Source organism: Ranitomeya imitator, chromosome 1 (assembly GCF_032444005.1).
Source record: "Ranitomeya imitator isolate aRanImi1 chromosome 1, aRanImi1.pri, whole genome shotgun sequence".
Classification (NCBI taxonomy): domain Eukaryota; kingdom Metazoa; phylum Chordata; class Amphibia; order Anura; family Dendrobatidae; genus Ranitomeya; species Ranitomeya imitator.
In genome coordinates, this window is record NC_091282.1 from 362,035,072 (window position 1) to 362,053,839 (window position 18,768).

The following is an 18,768-nucleotide window of genomic DNA, read 5'->3' on the forward strand; positions in this document are numbered from 1 at the left end:
TGGATGTGTTGTTATAATGTCACTGCCATATACGCCCACAGTCACATGCACGCAGGCTCCCAGCACATCACCAGGGCAAGAGCTTCTCACCTGCCACAGCAGACATAAGGCTCGGTATTACGCCTCCCGAGCTGCTGCTTCTTAGCACAGGGAGGTGAATGAGAGAAGCAGGCAGCAGCTTCCTTGTAGTACAATTGCTGCTGGCAGTGCAGAGCACAGTTGTTATAAGTCTGTCATCTGACTACTGCACTAGGCAAAGGCAGCGATCGAGATGGAAGAGCAGGGTAATGAAGGGAAATCTAACATCTCGATCAGCGTCTCAGCTAAGTACAGCAATCATATGACAAACTCATCACAACTGAGCTCTGCACTGCCAGCAGCGATTGGTACTACAAAGAAGCTGCTGCCTACTTCGCCAATTCACCTCCCTGCACAAAGAAGCAGTGGTGCGGGAGGTGTAATACTGAGCCTCATATCTGTTGTGGCATGTGAGAAACTCCTGCCCTGGTGATATGCTGGGAGCCCGTGTAAACAGGCACCTCAGACCCTTCAGCACCAGCTTCAAGATGAGAACCAGCCGGCTGGCTCACTGACTGTGAGAGGACGGATTCTCCTGCATTGATGAGGCGTCCATTGCAAAGAGAGGGAACCACGCATGCTCAGCCAGTGCAGAGGGTTAGAAGAACGGACAGAGCGGCCAGGAGTTCTAACACTAGGGGGTGGAATATTAAACATCAAAGGTGCTTATTTTATTAAATGGGGCATCATTTTTAATACGTTTAAATTACAAACATTTATTTACACAATTTTTGCAGTATTATCAATATATTGTAACGTGGCACAACCCCTTTGTCTTTCCATTTCGAAACTAGTTCCCTCTGTAACTTGCGTGTTGTGATGTCTACTGTATTCTACAGCATCAGACACTTGACACAAGTCACAAACAAATGTGGACACATTGTACAGAAGAATTGGACAAATGTAACTAATGAACTCATTGATTGATATGAATCAGGTAAAAGATTTAAATGGGTCGTCCAGGACTTTTACCCTTAGGAAAGGTCATCAATATCTGATTGATCCGGTGTGATCAATATCTGATTGATACCCCACCGGTCAGTGAGATAGGACCATTTCGAAAACTACAGCACATTCGCCCACAACTGATTTGAATATTGGGCAGACGTGCAGTTCCCAGACGTGGCCACCAATGTAAAAGGCCCACACAAACCATTTAAAAAGAGAAGAAAAAAGAAAACCTAAAATCTGACTGTGTTGATCCAGAGGAAGACCACAATCCCTCATGAACTGGATTTGAATGGTCTCATATTAGGCAACATTCTTACCAGACTCCAAATTTGGCAATCCCTAGATAAACATCCCATCTCCAGACATATTCTTTTTAAAGGATGTGGTCCACAGGCATTAAAGGGGCAAAAGAGATGGTTGGCCTCTTCTCAACTCCTATCCTCTAGAAATCGGCCATCAAAGTTTGCAACAGCTGATCGGCAGGGTTCTGACAACCAGCACCCACCAATCCGATATAATTGACCTATCCTATGCGTAGGTCATCAACTTCTTCTGAACAGAGAAACTACAAATTAAAAAAAAAAAAGAAAAATACACCAACAAGAAGGGTCAATCTTTATTTTTTCTTGCATTTTTATTTGAAACTATCCTATTAGCTCCTACTTTAAATGAGAAACGGGGTCAGAACATTGGCCAAGGCTCACTAACTAGGAAGTAATGAAAGCACAAAACCACACACAAAAGGTGGCATTGTATCCCTGAGGAATCCCATTTTATTGTATCGAACAGGACTACACAATCACCGTGTCCATTTACAAGTGCTGCTCAACAATCTGAGTGTTCAGTAAAAATCCTCGTAGTCTACCACAGAATCTCAAAAAAATAGCAAACGGGAAAAATGGTACAAAAAGGTTTTTCTTTCTTTTATTTGTTTACACGTCTCTAAGGTCTGAAAAACACCGTTTACACTTCACTGCGATCGAGGAAAAAAAGGAGAGAAAAAAAACCAAAAAAAAAAAAAAGAAAAAACAGGCAATGGAAAAGGAAATTCCAAGAGAAAAAAAAAAAATTCTTACACCTTTATGGTGCCTGAAGTCAGAAGAGACGAGCAGCGAGGAGAACGATGGCAGTCCTGACACTTTAAACAAAACCAACAATTAAAAAAAGGAACATTTTACAAGAATTGCTAGAAGAGCAACACGAGAAATATGAAACCGGCAAGCTAGAAGAGGCGGCGGCGGCAAGGGAATTGGTCAAGTGCACGCAGGGACACAGGCAAACCACCCAGCTCTAGAGACTGGCAGTGCCACTTTAACCACGTAACTGTCACACAGTATCATCAAGTCCATGAAATAATGGAGGGTGTATAGATACAATGTGAATGTCATTTCAGAAAAACAGTGAAGGATTTTTGTAGGCTGTGAAAACTCACAAAGGAGATCATTTTCTGACCAGTCCAGTTAAGAGGAGATAATAAAATAACGCCACATTGGTCCATTTAACCATCACATAGCATCCCAGCAGTCTGTAGCAGCAAAAGCACAGGTGACGCACCTCAGACTCATAGGGCAAGTGAACCAAAGGTAAGAAAAGGCAAAAGGAGGCATGAGTAGAAAGACAAAGACATGGGGATTAACTTCAAAAATGGGGGGGCACAAAAGAAGAATGCGAGTTGGGAAAAGGAAGGGGTCGCAAGTGTTACTTCCTCCTCTTTTTTGATGGGGTGGGTGCATGTCCATGACCCTTCCTCTTCTTACTGCTACTTTGTTCCTCCTCTTCCTCATAGCGACTTTCACGGTCAGCTGAAAAAAATAGGTAACATTCATTTAATCAAAGCATCAAATCAATGTGACATAGGATAGCACACGACTTCTTTTCCTTAAAAAAGGTTGTGTCAAGTGCTTAAAAACAAGCTACTTTGCAATTTACCCCTCATTAAACATCCTCTCTATTGTCAAGAACAGACGGATTTTTATTGAGGTGTTTTGTTGCCCAAGTTTAGTTGCCACTCTGCAGCCTGTCAGAGGTGGCTGGCTTCATAGGCAAGGAGCGCGCACTTGCAGGTGCTACTCTGAAGCTGCCCAGATGGTTGGCTCCGGCCAACATAAGTGCCCCTGTCCTCCTGTGATGCTGCAAGTTGTGTTGTGATTGCATACTCTGAGCCAGCAGCCCAACCATTCTGCAGAATCATCAGCAACTGTGGTCTCGGATGGCTCAGGGCTGGCAGAGATCGGCGGCAGCAGTTACTTCTCATCCCCATAGCAAAAATAGTACAAATCCCAAATAACTCTTTATTATATTAGTCAAGTTTGTTGACATCCTACCAGAAAATCAGGAGGTCTTCAATAGTTTGGCAGGATAGCAATACATTATAGGTAAAGGATCAGTTAATCAAAGTTTTCTAACCCAGTTATGCACCTCTGGTCTGTCTACCTCACAAAGGGAAATCAAATTTAAAAAAAAAAAAAAAAGGACACATACCTTTCCTAGCTTCTTCTTCTAGTTCATCCCAGTCTTTACCACTCTCTTCATCGCTGCCTAGAGAATCTTCACTGTAAACTGGAAATGGAAAGAAAAGTTTTATCTATAGACAACAGTTCAGCCATTAACTGTTCCTTCCTCAAATCCATGGTTTGGCCTCCAAACTTTTACATGTCACAAGCAGTTGACCAGACCAGAGTCCAAGATAAATTCCAATTATACCTGATTCTTCGGTTTCATCAGAATAATCCTCATCGCTGTCTTCTTCTTCCTCCTCACATTCTTCCTCTGAAGGGTTGAATGTCTCGTCTTCAACTTCTGACTCTGAACCTGCAGCTTCTGCATCACTGCCCTTAGAACAAAAAAAAAAATTGTGAACACAATAAAACATTTTTTTTTGTAAAACTAGTCCTAAAACATTTTGATCGTGGTTTTATAGAAGACTAGCTGTGAGGTGCACTCTGAGCGCATCTACTCTCCCTCCAACTGGCTGCCATTTACCACCGCCCCCAAGGCTAGCCACCTTTTTTTAGACTTCATTTCCTCTCCGCTGACATCCCCACTATCCGCAACATCAATTCAACATCCCCATTGACACTTCCCACTCTGTTGTCTCTAAGCTTCTCTCACTTTCTCATTCGGCCTTGCTCAATGGTCTTCTGCAGCCACTCACAAAGACGGCCACACACTGGACCTCATCTTCACCCCCCTCTGTTCTCTAACTTACCACTCCCTCAGTCTGACCACAACCTACTCACATTCTCTTCCCTCTCCTCTTCTGGTGCCCAAACCCCACTCTACAAACTTGCACACCCATGCAGAAATCACCTTCTGTTCTCCCTCTTGCAGACATGGGTAACTTACATGATGCAGATGTTGCCAACACTTTATATAACAGCTGCAGCTCTCTAATCTATTGCGCCCCCTCACACATACCAAAGCTCCCACAATCAACAGGGAACCTTGGCACACCAGCCTGACTAAAGAACTGAGGCTTGCTTACAAAGTTGCTGAGCGGAGATGGAAAGATCCCACTACAACGAGCACTAAATCACATTCAAACAGTCCTTCGTCACTTTCAAGTACACAATCACTGAAGCAAAACAAACCTACTTATCTCTCATATCCTACAGTACCTGTCTCACAACCCTAAACAGCTTTTCAACACTTTCAATTCTCTCCTCCGTTAACCAGTACCTCCTCCCTCTCCTCTCAGCTAAAGACTTTGCCTTATTCTTCAAGCAGAAAATTGATGACATCAGAGAAAGCCTTGGTCTACAGGCCCTCCTCATAACTACTCAGCCCTCCTCCTCCAAAACCAGCTTCTCCACCATTAAAGATCAACTTTCCCCTCTACTCTCATGATCACATCTCACCACCTGTGCACTCCACCCGATTCCATCTCACCTCATCCCAAACTTCACCAGAGTGTTTATATCCCAACCCTAACCCATCTCTTCAACCTATCACTAACTGGTGTTTGCCCCTCATGCTTCAAACATGCCTCGATCACACCCATCCTCAAAAAGCCCTGCCTTGACCCATCCACTGTCTAGGTATCGCCTCATATCACTTCTCCCCTATGCCTCAAAACTACTGGAACAACACGTTCATCTTGAACTGTCCTCCCACCTCTTCTCCTGCTCGCTATTTGACCACTTACAATCTGGCTTCTGACTGCATCATTCCACAGAAATTGCCCGGACTAAAGTCACAAACGACGTACTAACTGCCACATCCACGCAACCCTACTCTGTCCCCCTCCTGGACCAGTCATCTGCTTTTGACATAGTTGACCTTTCCCTCTTACTACAGATTCTCTCATCTCTTGGCATCACAGACTTGGCCCTATCATGGATTTCTTCATAACTAACAGACCAGACATTCAGTGTCTCCCACTCGCACACCACCTCCTCACCTCGCCCCTTATCTGTCAGTATGCCACAAGGTTCAGTTCTAGGACCCTTGCTCTTCTTCTAAACCTTCGGCCTGGGACAGATCAGAGTCCCACAGCTTTCAATATCATCTCTATGCTGATGACATACAGATGTACCTCTCTGAACTCGATGTAACCTCCTTACTAATCAGAATCCCACAATGTCTGTCTGCTAATTCATCCTTCTCTGCTAGATTTCTAAAATTTAACATGGACCAAACAGAATTCATCCTCCTTCCCCATCTTACTCAAGCACCCCCCAACAGACCTATCCATTAAAGTGGCTGCTCTCTCTCCTCTGTCTCGCAAGATCGCTGCCTCGAGGTAACCCTGGACTCTAATCTCTCCTTCAAATTACATATCCAAGCCCTTTCCACTTCCTGCAGACTACAACTCAAAGTATTTCACAGATCCCTACATTCTTTAATCAAGAATCTGTAAAAACACTAGTACATGCCATCATCATCATCACCAGCCTCGATTACTGCAGTCTCCTCTGTGGCCTCTGTTCTAACATTCTCGCACCCATCCAATCAATAATCAACTCTGCTGCCCAACTACTCGACCTGTACCCTCGCTATTCCCCGACCCCTCCTCTGTCAATCCCTTCACTGGCTCTCCATTGCTCAGAGAATCCAGATCAAAACCTTAGCCATGACATACAAAGCCATTCACAACCTGTCTCCTCCATACATCTGTGACCTAGTCTCCCGATATATACCTGCAAGCAACCTCCGATCCTCACAAGATCTCCTTCTCTACTTCATTCTTCCCACAATCGCATACAAGATTCCTCCTGTACATGCCCTCTCAATCAACATATCAGACTGTCGCCTACCATGGAAACCTTCAAAAGCAACCTGAAGACCTACCTCTTCCGACAAGCCTACAACATACACACATGGCCAGAAGAAATTATTTTATTTGGTTTCAAGCTTAACAAAAGTTGCTTGATTTGCTCACCTCCCCATCGGGTTCAAGGAAAATCCAGCCACCCTGTTCAAAGAACCCTTCAGGGTCATCCACAATGGTTTTCATAATTTTAGTCCAGTTCAGGGACTGAACGCCCTCAGTGTACTTAATATCACATGAGCTGCAGAAGAAAATAAAGCAGTATGTAAACGCAAACATCTTCATTACTTGAGTCTCAAAATGTAGGAATAAGAAATGCTCACTTTAGCCACTCTTTGATTGGGTCGAGGGATGCCACAGGAATGGCATTGATCATAGTGACCTTCTTATTGTAGTCTTTGTAGATTATGACCATGTCAAAGTTCTTCAGGTGAAACTGGACTCTCTCAAAGTGGACAAGCTCCACCTCGTCCAGCGTCACAACAAATGGAGGCTGTAAAATCATAACCAACATATTGGAAAGGGAAATGCTAAAGTTGGAGCTACTCTGAAAAATTAAATGGCTTGTCTAGCAACACACTATATGGAAAAAAGTATTGGGACAACTGCACATTTTGTGGCTTATTCTAAATCCAGACATTAATAAGGAATTGGTCCCCCCTTTGTAGTTATATGCTTGCATTCCTCTGGGGAGGTTGCCTACGAGATTCTGAGGTGCGAATGTGAGAAATTTTAGGCAGTCATCTAGAATAGCATTTGTGAGGTCAGACGAGAGGTGGGTAAGAGGGCCTGGCTCACAATCTCCATTCTAGTTCATCCCAGAGGTGGTTAATGCGAAGTCAGGGCTTTGTGTAGGGTCTGTCAAGTTCTTCTATACCTAACTCGCCCAGCCATTACTGTATGAAACTTTTCTTTGTGCACTGGGGCACAGTCATGGTGAACAGAAAAGGGTCTTCCCTGGAAGTAGGAAGCATAAAATTGTCCAAAATATCTCGTTCTGAAGCATTAAGTTTAGAGTTCACTGGAATTAAGGGGCTTAGGCCAATCCCCAATTAGCAACCAGACAGCATTATCCCTCCTTCAGCAAACTTTACAGTTGATACAACTGCCAGATAGAGAAGTGTAGCTCGGCACTCCACAGAAATGGTTTCTACAGCACGAGAAACCAGTGGTGATGTGCTTTACGCCACTTAGAACTGTGTTTGGTGATGTAAGGCTTGATTACCGTAACCCACGTAATGAAGCTTCTCTGGGAGAGTTTTTGTGCTCATATTAATGTCAGAGGGGATTTGGTGACTTGTGCACTATACCCCTCAGCGATCCTGCTCTTTAACTTTTCATGGGTGGCCATTTTGTGGCAGAGATCCTGTGGTTACTAGTCACTTTTAATAATGCCAATCACAGCTGATTATTGAATATTTAGGTGGGAAGAAATTTCATGGACTGACTTGTTAGAAAAGTGGCACCATAGCACCGGACCATTCTAGCATCAGTGAGCTCCTTAGAAAGACCAAGCCATTCACAAAAGTTTACACATGCAGATTGCAAGGCGAGGGGCTGGAGTCATACACCTGAATTCAATGATTGACCATCCTCTCCCAATAATTTTGTCCATACAGTGTATATAGACCCTTAGCGAAAAGTAAAGACTACGCACCCATTCTGTCGTGTTTACCAGAGAGCTGCTTGTTGGTTGCAGAAGACATGTACTTCTGTATGGGGCTCCATTGAACCTAGAACATGGACATGAAATCTATACCATGGAAACATAAAACTTGGTACAAGTTAACAATATAACCACAAAGTAAATGTATTAGAAGTTTTGATTGTTGGGAGTGTGTGCAGAGACCAAAAGATTGCTAAAAGGAAGTGGCTCAGTAGAGCGCTCATGGACCATCTCCAGGACCTTCGTTTGATTGATCACCACCCAAACATCCAACGAGTCTGCCCCAGAACTTGCTTACAGTGTATGCGTTTAGTGGTAACATTCCAGAATTTTCCCTCTAAAAACATACCCAAGCATGTAAAGTGTGACTGTGCTTTCACAAAACTCAAGAGTTTGGTGGGACCAAACGTGCCTACAAATCTACAGCCTGCAATTACAATGGAGAGCAAAGGATCACGGAGTCTTACCCCAAGTCTCTGAATGGAACCTCGAACTCCAGGTCTTCTTTAGTTAAAGATTCAACTTTCTCAATAAAGTTTTTGAAGGCCGTTTTCAGTTTGTGCCTCATCTCTCTCTCCAGCTATCATCAACGCAAGACAGATACACAAGATTTTGGACGTTTTACAACATAAATGACATTTGCAAATTCGTAGAGTCAGGGCATATAATCAAATCATAGATTTGGGGTCTTTATATATATATATATAGGAGCCAAGTGGCTGAGAATACAAGGAATCAGTCATCTAGCTACAGGAGATCTTGTAGGAAGGGTTTGGATAAGCGTGGCAAATAAATACGTTAACCCTGCAACACGCATGAAAATAATCATTTTTGGACCAAATAATTAAAGGTAACCTGTCAGTAGGGTTTTGCTATGTAATCTGAGGAGTGCATGAGGTAGTGGCTGAGACACGGGTTTGAGGGATGTGTCACTTATTAGGCTGTGTGCCGTTTCCATACAATCAAAGTTTTATCACCAGGAGAATATCACTGCCCAGACTAGATGTTTCATAGCAAGTGGTCCGACTGCACCGCCTCCTCTGATAAGCAGTTGTCAATAGACAACGACCATAGAAAGCTGTGGTGTGGGTGGGGTTAGCTTTCTGAGCTCTGCTACATATAAGAAATCTGATTGTTTACTAAGTGCAGCAGCTATGACACAAAGTGATACATCACTGGAATTGTGGTTTCTATCTCTGCATTATGCTGCTCTCAGAAAAGGTAGCAAAAACCTGGTGACAGATTCCCTTTAACCCCTTTACCCCCAAGGGTGGTTTGCACGTTATGGACCGGGCCAATTTTTACAATTCTGACCACTGTCCCTTTATGAGGTTATAACTCTGGAATGCTTCAACGGATCCCGGTGATTCTGACATTGTTTTCTCGAGACATATTGTACTTCATGATAGTGGTAACATTTCTTTGATAGTACCTGCGTTTACTTGTGAGAAGAACGGAAATTTGGCAAAAATTTTGAAAATTTCGCAATTTTCCAACTTTGAATTTTTATGCAATTAAATCACAGAGATATGTCACACAAAATACTTAATAAGTAACATTTCCCACATGTCTACTTTACAGCAGCACAATTTTGGAACTAAAATTTTTTTTGTTAGGGAGTTATAAGGGTTAAAAGTTGACCAGCAATTTCTCATTTTTACAACACCATTTTATTTTAGGGACCACATCTCATTTGAAGTCATTTTGAAGGGTCTATATGATAGAAAATACCCAAGTGTGACACCATTCTAAAAACTGCACCCCTCAATGTGCTCAAAACCACATTCAAGAAGTTTATTAACCCCTCAGGTGTTTCACAGGAATTTTTGGAATATTAAAATAAAAATTAACATTTAACTTTTTTTCACAAAAAATTTACTTCAGCTCCAATTTGTTTTATTTTACCAAGGGTAACAGGAGAAAATGGACCCCAAAAGTTGTTGTACAATTTGTCCTGAGTACGCCGATACCCCATATGTGGGGGTAAACCACTGTTTGGGCGCATGGGAGAGCTCGGAAGAAAAGGAGCGCCATTTGCCTTTTCAATGCAAAATTGACAGGAATTGAGATGGGACACCATGTTGCGTTTGGAGAGCCACTGATGTGCCTAAACATTGAAACCCCCCACAAGTGACACCATTTTGAAAAGTAGACCCCCTAAGGAACTTCTCTAGATGTGTGGTGAGCACTTTGACCCACCAAGAGCTTCACAGAAGTTTATAATGCAGAGCCGTAAAAATAAAACAAACATTTTTTCCCACAAAAAATATTTTTTTAGCCCCCAGTTTTGTATTTTCCTGAGGGTAACAGGAGATATTGGACCCCAAAAGTTGTTGTGCAATTTGTCCTGAGTGCGCTGATACCCTATATGTGGGGGGGAACAAGCGTTTGGGCGCATGGGAGGGCTCGGAAGGGAAGGAGCGCCATTTGGAATACAGACTTCGATGGAATGGTCTGCAGGCGTCACATTGTGTTTGCAGAGCCCCTAATGTACCTAAACAGTAGAAACCCCCCACAAGTGACCCCATATTGGAAACTAGACCCCCCAAGGAACTTATCTAGATGTGTTGTGAGAACTTTGAGCCCCCAAGTATTTCACTACAGTTTATAACGCAGAGCCGTGAAAAAAAAAAATTTCCCCTCAAAATTATTTTTTAGCCCCCAGTTTTGTATTTTCTCGAGGCTAAAAGGAGAAATTGGACCCCAAAAGTTGTTGTCCAATTTGTCTTGAGTGCGTTGATACCCCATATGTGGGGGGGGACCACCGTTTGGGCGCATGGGAGGGCTCGGAAGGGAAGGAGCGCCATTTGGAATGCAGACTTAGATGGAATGGTCTGCAGGCGTCACATTGCGTTTGCAGAGCCCCTAATATACCTAAACAGTAGAAACCCCCCACAAGTGACACCATATTGGAAACTAGACCCCCCCACGAACTTATCTAGATGTGTTGTGAGAACTTTGAACCCCCAATTGTTTCACTACAGTTTATAACGCAGAGCCGTGAAAATAAAAAATCTTTTTTTTCCCCCACAAAAATTATTTTTTAGCCCCCAGTTTTGTATTTTCCCAAGGGTAACAGGAGAAATTGGACCCCAAAAGTTGTTGTCCAATTTGTCCTGAGTACGCTGATACCCCATATGTTGGGGTAAACTCCTGTTTGGGCACACGGGAGAGCTCGGAAGGGAAGAAGCACTGTTTTACTTTTTCAACGCAGAATTGGCTGGAATTGAGATCGGACGCCATGTCGCGTTTGGAGAGCCCCTGATGTGCCTAAACAGTGGAAACCCCCCCCAATTATAAATTAAACCCTAATCCAAACACACCCCTAACCCTAATTCCAACGGTAACCCTAACCACACCTCTAACCCAGACACACCCCTAACCCTAATCCCAACCCTATTCCCAACCGCAAATGTAATCCAAACCCTAACCCTAACTTTAGCCCCAACCCTAACCCTAACTTTAGCCCCAACCCTAACTGTAGCCTTAACCCCAGCTGTAGCCTTAACCCTAACTGTAGCCTTAACCCTAACTGTAGCCTTAACCCCAGCTGTAGCCTTAACCCTAACTGTAGCCTTAACCCTAGCCCTAACCATAACCCTAATGGGAAAATGGAAATAAATAAATTTTTTTAATTTTTTAATTTTTCCCTAACTAAGGGGGTGATGAAGGGGGGTTTGATTTACTTTTATAGCGGGTTTTTTAGCGGATTTTTATGATTGGCAGCTGTCACACACTGAAAGACGCTTTTTATTGCAAAAAATTTTTAGCGTTACCACATTTTGAGAGCTATAATTTTTCCATATTTAAGTCCACAGAGTCATGTGAGGTCTTGTTTTTTGCGGGACGAGTTGACGTTTTTATTGGTAACATGTTCGGGCACGTGACATTTTTTGATCGCTTTTTATTCCGATTTTTGTGAGGCAGAATGACCAAAAACCAGCTATTCATGAATTTCTTTTGGGGGAGGCGTTTATACCGTTCCGCGTTTGGTAAAATGGATAAAGCAGTGTTATTCTTCGGGTCAGTACAATTACAGCGACACCTCATTTATATCATTTTTTTATGTTTTGGCGCTTTTATACGATAAAAACTATTTTATAGAAAAAATTATTTTTGCATCGCTTTATTCTGAGGACTATAACTTTTTTATTTTTTTGCTGATGATGCTGTATGGCAGCTCGTTTTTTGCGGGACAAGATGTCGTTTTCAGCGGTACCATGGTTATTTATATCTGTCTTTTTGATCGCGTGTTATTCCATTTTTTGTTCGGCGGTATGATAATAACGCGTTGTTTTTTGCCTCTTTTTTTTTTCTTACGGTGTTTACTGAAGGGGTTAACTAGTGGGACAGCTTTATAGGTCGGGTCGTTACAGACGCGGCAATACTAAATATGTGTACTTTTAATTTATTTTTTTATTTAGATAAATGTATTTATGGGAATAATATTTTTTTTTTTCATTATTTATTTATTTTTTTTTTTTTTTTTAACACACTTGGAAATTTTTTTTTTTACTTTTTTACTTTGTCCCGGGGGGGACAATACAGATCGGTGATCTGACAGTTTGCACAGCACTCTGTCAGATTACCGATCTGTCAAAGAGCGCTGCAGCGTTACCAAGTGCCTGCTCTGAGCAGGCACTTGGTAAGCCACATCCCTCCCTGCAGGACCCGATGCCGCGGCCATATTGGATCCGGGCCTTGCTGCAGGGAGGAAGGTATGAGACCCTCGCAGCAACGCGATCACATCGCGTTGCTGCGGGGGTCTCAGGGAAGCCCGCAGGGAGCCCCCTCCCTGCGCGATGCTTCCCTGCACCGCATGCACATCGCGATCATGTTTGATCACGGTGTGCCGGGGGTTAATGTGCCGGGGGCGGTCCGTGACCGCTCCTAGCACATAGTGCCGGATGTCAGCTGCGATAAGCACCTGACAGCCGGCCGCACTCCCCCTGTGAGCGCGGACGATCGCGCTGGACGTACTATTCCGTCCTTGGGAAGTAGGGCCCACCCCACATGGACGGAATAGTACGTCTAATGGCAGAAAAGGGTTAAACAACGAAACAGCATTATGGGTTTAGACATTCCTTGTTAGAGGAATCACCCCGTGTGGTAAAGAATCGATCTACTCACCTGTTCTGCATACAGATCATCCCGGTCATGCATGTGCTGGTGTTTTCCAAGATCCGTGGTGATCTCTCCAACTTCTGTATAGAACTGGACATCTGTGTGCCTCTTTTTTCCAAACATTATGGCATTCTGTAAAACAAAAATATATGGTATGTGATAAGCCAATTGTATGCGATCAGATGACTGGACTTTTTTGGTAAAGGAGTTGTCTATTACTTTGACAATTCCTATATTTCCCCCCAGTAAAATAGTACCTATACTCCCCTCCATTGCCAGAAGCAAGCATAAATGTTATAATTTTATTGGTGGAAACAGAGATTCAGAAGAAGCTGTCTGAGTAGTGGAGCACCCCTTTAAATTACAAATGTTTATCATTACCTTGAGGTGGAAATGAAGCACAATGATCATCTCGCCATCACAAGGCTGGAAAATGGCATGTTTAATGTTATTGTATAAAATATCCACTTTATCTCCTCTCACAGATGTGAAACGGAAACCTGTGTAAAAGAAATAAAATATGTATAAGGCTGTGTGCACACGATGCAGATTTAGTGCAGAAAAATCTGCTGCAGTTCTGCACTAAATCTGCATCTCCTGGCAGAATCTGCAGGTGCGTTTTTGATGCGTTTTTTGAGCACAAATCTGCACGAAAAACGCATGAAAAACGCATGAAAAACGCATGAAAAACGCATGAAAAACGCATGAAAAACGCATGAAAAACGCATGAAAAACGCATGAAAAACGCATGAAAAACGCATGAAAAACGCATGAAAAACGCATGAAAAACGCATGAAAAACGCATGAAAAACGCATGAAAAACGCATGAAAAACGCATGAAAAACGCATGAAAAACGCATGAAAAACGCATGAAAAACGCATGAAAAACGCATGAAAAACGCATGAAAAACGCATGAAAAACGCATGAAAAACGCATGAAAAACGCATGAAAAACGCATGAAAAACGCATGAAAAACGCATGAAAAACGCATGAAAAACGCACCTGCAGATTTCTATTATGGAGGGGTGCAGAAACGCTGCAGAACTGCACAAAAGAAGTGACAGGCACTTCTTTGAAAACTGCAGCGTTTCTGCGCAGATTTTTCTGCACCATGTGCACAGCTTTTTTTTTTTCACATTGATTTACATTGTACTGTGATCACAGTGCAGTTCTGCAGCGTTTCTGCTGCAGAAAAATCTGCTGCAGTTCTGCACTAAATCTGCATCGTGTGCACATACCCTAAAAGTATGAATGTTTGTCTAGAAAGGGTCATTAGACCAAGTTGTATAATTGTTGAAGTATTAACACTATCAAGACCAGAGTATTTCCCACTTTCTTTGCACTTTTGTTTCTTCCTCCACTTCTTCCAAAAGCCATAACACTATTTCCTAATCAACACAGCCGCTTAAGAGGTAGTTTCTTGCAGAACGAGTAGTAGTTTTGAATGACACCATTCATTTTAGTATACCAGTTACTGGAAGACGGGGAAAAAAATGTGGTGAAATATAGTATATCTATATCTAGATATAGATACATTTGATAGATGGATAGATATATTATATATACACACCCCGTATTTTCAAAAAAAAATTCTGGACTATAAGGACGCACCCCTCCATCGTCCGAGATGTATCATGTAGTCGAGCAGTGGGGGAAGGGGAAAGAGGTGGAGGAGAGGGCCACAGGAGTCAGTAGCCGGCGGCAACGGCTAAGGCTGGTTTCACATTTGTGGGGCTTTTTTGCGTTTTTGTGCAAAAAAAACGCATGCATTTTTTTTCCTATACTTAACATTAAAAACGCATGCGTTTTGCCGTGTTTTGACAACGCATGCGGTTTTTTTGCCTCAAAAAAACGCATGCTTTTTTGCGGCAAAAAAAGTATTGCTGTCTATGTAAACGCATGCGTTTTTAAGCACATGCGTTTGCATGCGTTTTTAAACGCATGCGTTTTAATATAAAAACACAAGAATACACACTGATAAGTCAACCCCCAGCCCTAACCCTAAGGGATCCTAACCCTAAGGGTTAGAATCCCTAGGGTTTGGGTTAGGATCCCTTAGGGTTTGGGTTAGGGTCCCTTAGGGTTTGGGTTAGGGTCCCTAGGGATCCTAACCCTAACCATTTCTGTTTATAGTGGGTTTTCTTGTTGATTTTGATGATTGGCAGCTGTCACACACTTCTCATCATGCGTTTCAAAAACGCAAACGCAGGAAAAAACGCATGTAAACGCGTCAAAACGCCGCGTTTGTATTAAAACATGCAAAAACGCATGCGTCTAAAAAACGCAGCGTTTAAACGCGTTTTTTCACCAAATGCGTTTGCGTTTAAAACGCTGCATTTTTAAACGCAAATGTCAAACCAGCCTAACATGTGTGCACGCTAGTAAAGAACGTAAATATTCACTGCTCCCCAAGCCCATAGTCCCTCCCACCTCTATGCACTGTAGCCAGGACTGAGAAGTAGGCAGGATTATGGGAGTGGGGAGCAGTGAATATTCAAGCTCTTTAATAGTGAGCAAACATGTTAGCCGCAGCGGCTGGCTTCTGCAGCAGCTGTGCGAGCATGTGTGTCCCCTATTAAGAAAAATTAATATTCACTGCTCCCCACTCCCATAGTCTTGGGCTTGGGGAGCAGTGAATATTCCAGCAGCTGATGTCGGCGTGTGGGGGCGTATGGCAGTGACATCACTTGCAGGACACCGCGCTGTGAGAGCATAGGGAAGGCGAGTAGAATTGTTTATTTTTGTGTGTGGCATGATGGGAAGCCATATATGCCAGGATATGGAATCATATACACCAGGAAGGGGGACATCACCCCTATAACAGTGTCAGCAGTAGATCCCCCCCCCAACCCCCCACATAACAGTGCATCATGAACACATATTTTTGCCTCAAGTTTTTTTTCTATTTTCTTCCTCTAAAACCTAGGTGTGGCTTATAGTTTGCAAAACACGGTATATATGCATCCTAATCATATCTACACAGACGGGTCTTCACAGGAGCACCATCATGACAGGTACGGTGGAAGAACTCTTCAGGACTGCCATAGCAATCCATTGGCACTCCACAATCACATAGGAGGGAATCCGCATCATACATACAAGTATATTCAATGTCAAGAAGGGGTTTTCTACTAAAATGATATTGACCTGTTCAAGCTGATCTGCAGTACCCAGGAGCGGACACTACAGTGCGGAGGATCTTTGGCTTTCTGTACATTGTTTACATATGACTGTAGAAGATTCTAGCAGATAGGTAAGGATGTGGGGTGTTGTTACTCAACCCATCTGATATTGGTCATGTATCCAAACGGTAGCTGATCAATATAACATTAAAACCTAATTAAAAGCAAGCATATCTGTGTAAAGCAAACTGTATAATCTCACTATTGCCAAATTCCAGACTTTCATTTTAGGACTGTTCAATAACTTGACAATAGAGGCTAGTAAATAGGCACGTTTCTGCTGAATGAAGCACGAGACCCGGTATGAATGAGGTCTTGAGGAATTCATGTGAAGGGTCACACTTACCATTTACATGGGCCTCAAGAGAGCCCTGCATTCGCTTCTGTGCGATGTTAGGCCTAATGTACAAGTCTTTCAATTTTGGATTACTACGGTTAAGATTAATGACAAGGGAATCTTGCTTTACAATGCCCTGCAGAAGAAGATTAAGTCAATTAATATACAAAAATGACGCATGTACGATAGAGACAGATTTCATCTCCATTTCTCACCTCTTTCTCCTTCTCTTCTGCCTCCCTGGTCTTGTATCGCTTCTGCACTTCCTTGATAATTCGGAAAGCATTCTGTAAGTTAAGCGATGGCACAGCAGTCTCTCCGGGGGTCTTCATATTGGAGGCCCGGTACGTTCTGAACAACAAAGAATTACAGAAATCAAGAAAAGGAAGTTCTATAAAAACAAACTGTTGTAACCAAAATTACTTACATTTCCTTCACAAACGTGGCATCTGGGTTAGGGAAAATATTGCCTTCATTCCGCCCTAAAGCACTTCCAGGGCAGTAGAAGTTGATGCGGAGATACGTATAATCACCTTCAACGGACATACTAATGTTCTGTACACAAGGAAACAGAAAAAGTTTAAGAGAAAAAGAAAACATCCAAAAACAATCTGCTAATGCATGTTTATATAGAAAAAAAAAATTCCGACGGATCCGCTCTTTTTTTTTTTTCAAAATTCGCCGGATTGTGCCTGACAGCAAAAAAAACTGATGTGTGAAAAGGAGATTTTTGTGTACTCTCCGTAAAATCTCTCTCTTAGCCTCTAATTGGGGGACACAGGACCATCGGTGTTATGCTGCTGTCCACTAGGAGGCGACACTATGCATAATCTGAAAAAGATTAACCGTGGCTCCTCCTCTGCACTATACACCCCTGGACGGCGTCAGCCTTCTCCAGTTTTGTGCAAAAGCAGTAGGAGGAACGTGACATGAATAACATAACCATGCCTATAAGAAGGCAACTATGTACAAGCTCAAGCAAACAATATGAGAACTCAACAGTAACAACGACCCGGAAAGGGCAACAGGGTGGGAGCTGTGTCCCCCAATTAGAGGCTAAGAGAAAGATTTTACGGTGAGTACACAAAAATCTCCTTTACTCTGTCGCCTCATTGGGGGACACAGGACCATGGGACGTCCCAAAGCAGTCCCTGGGTGGGAAGCAATGGACGAATATTGTGCAGACAGGCCGCTACACTTGGGGCACCGCCCCCTGCAGAACACATCTACCCAGCCTTGCTTCCGCTGAGGACTGGGTATGAACCTTGTAGTGTTTAGTAAACGTGTGTAGGCTAGTCCAAGTGGCCGCCTTACACACTTGTTGTGCCGAAGCCTGGTGCCGCATGGTCCAGGAGGCCCCTACCGCCCGTGTAGAGTGTGCCGTAATACCGGCAGGAAGAGGGGAATTCTTAAGGCGGTAGGCATCTTGTATGGTGGATTTGATCCACCTGGCAAGGGTAGCTTTGGAAACTGGCAGACCCTTGCGGCCGCCTTCCGGAAGAAGGTAAAGAGTCAGACCTTCGGAAGGACGCAGTCCTAGACACATATATACGCAATGTCCTGACAAGGTCAAGCGTATGCAGAGCCTTCTCCACTCTATGAACCGGGACCGGACAAAAGGATGGCAGTGAAATTTCCTTATTGAGGTGGAAGTGGGACACAACCTTCGGAAGGAAGGATGGAACCGTACGGAGAACTACCTTGTCCTGGTGAAAAACCAGGAAGGGCCGTCTGCAGGAGAGTGCTGTCAGTTCAGACACCCTGCGTAGCAAGGTGATTGCCACCAGGAAAACCACCTTCTGGGATAGAAGGCAGAGCGGGACCTCCTTAAGGGGTTCGAAGGGTGGTTCCTGCAATGCTTACTTGCGGCTTGGTAGCAATGCGCCTTTGAAAAAGCACAGAGAGCTGACACCTGGCTCTTAAGCGAGACCAGGGACAGCCTGGCCTCCAGACCCAATTGGAGAAAACCAAGTACTTTGGGTAAGGAATAAGGGAGTGGAGTCTGGCCACGAGATTCGCACCAGGTAAAGAAAGCTTTCCAGGTACGGTAATGGATCTTGGCAGAGGCTGGCTTCCGTGCCCTGATCATGGTTCCAATGACGTCCGGCGAGAACCCTGCCTGGGTTAGAACCCAGGTCTCAAGGGCCACGCCGTCAAATT

General features: G+C 43.5%; 1 protein-coding gene across 1 annotated transcript in view; it reads right to left on the reverse strand.

Moving 5' to 3' along the window:
• Positions 1-1,632: 1,632 nt before the first annotated feature.
• SUPT16H (SPT16 homolog, facilitates chromatin remodeling subunit) overlaps positions 1,633-18,768 on the reverse strand; it is a 32,110-nt gene continuing 14,974 nt past the window's right edge. Inside the window, exons 15-26 of the mRNA XM_069761216.1 lie at positions 17,036-17,163; positions 16,824-16,959; positions 16,618-16,744; positions 13,470-13,588; positions 13,095-13,220; positions 8,432-8,544; positions 7,956-8,031; positions 6,622-6,791; positions 6,410-6,539; positions 3,733-3,862; positions 3,511-3,588; positions 1,633-2,831 (exon numbers count right to left, since the gene is read on the reverse strand). Of these exons, the coding sequence (XP_069617317.1) occupies positions 2,728-2,831; positions 3,511-3,588; positions 3,733-3,862; positions 6,410-6,539; positions 6,622-6,791; positions 7,956-8,031; positions 8,432-8,544; positions 13,095-13,220; positions 13,470-13,588; positions 16,618-16,744; positions 16,824-16,959; positions 17,036-17,163 (1,437 nt within the window). The 3' untranslated portion in view covers positions 1,633-2,727. The remainder of the gene's footprint in view (positions 2,832-3,510; positions 3,589-3,732; positions 3,863-6,409; positions 6,540-6,621; positions 6,792-7,955; positions 8,032-8,431; positions 8,545-13,094; positions 13,221-13,469; positions 13,589-16,617; positions 16,745-16,823; positions 16,960-17,035; positions 17,164-18,768) is intronic.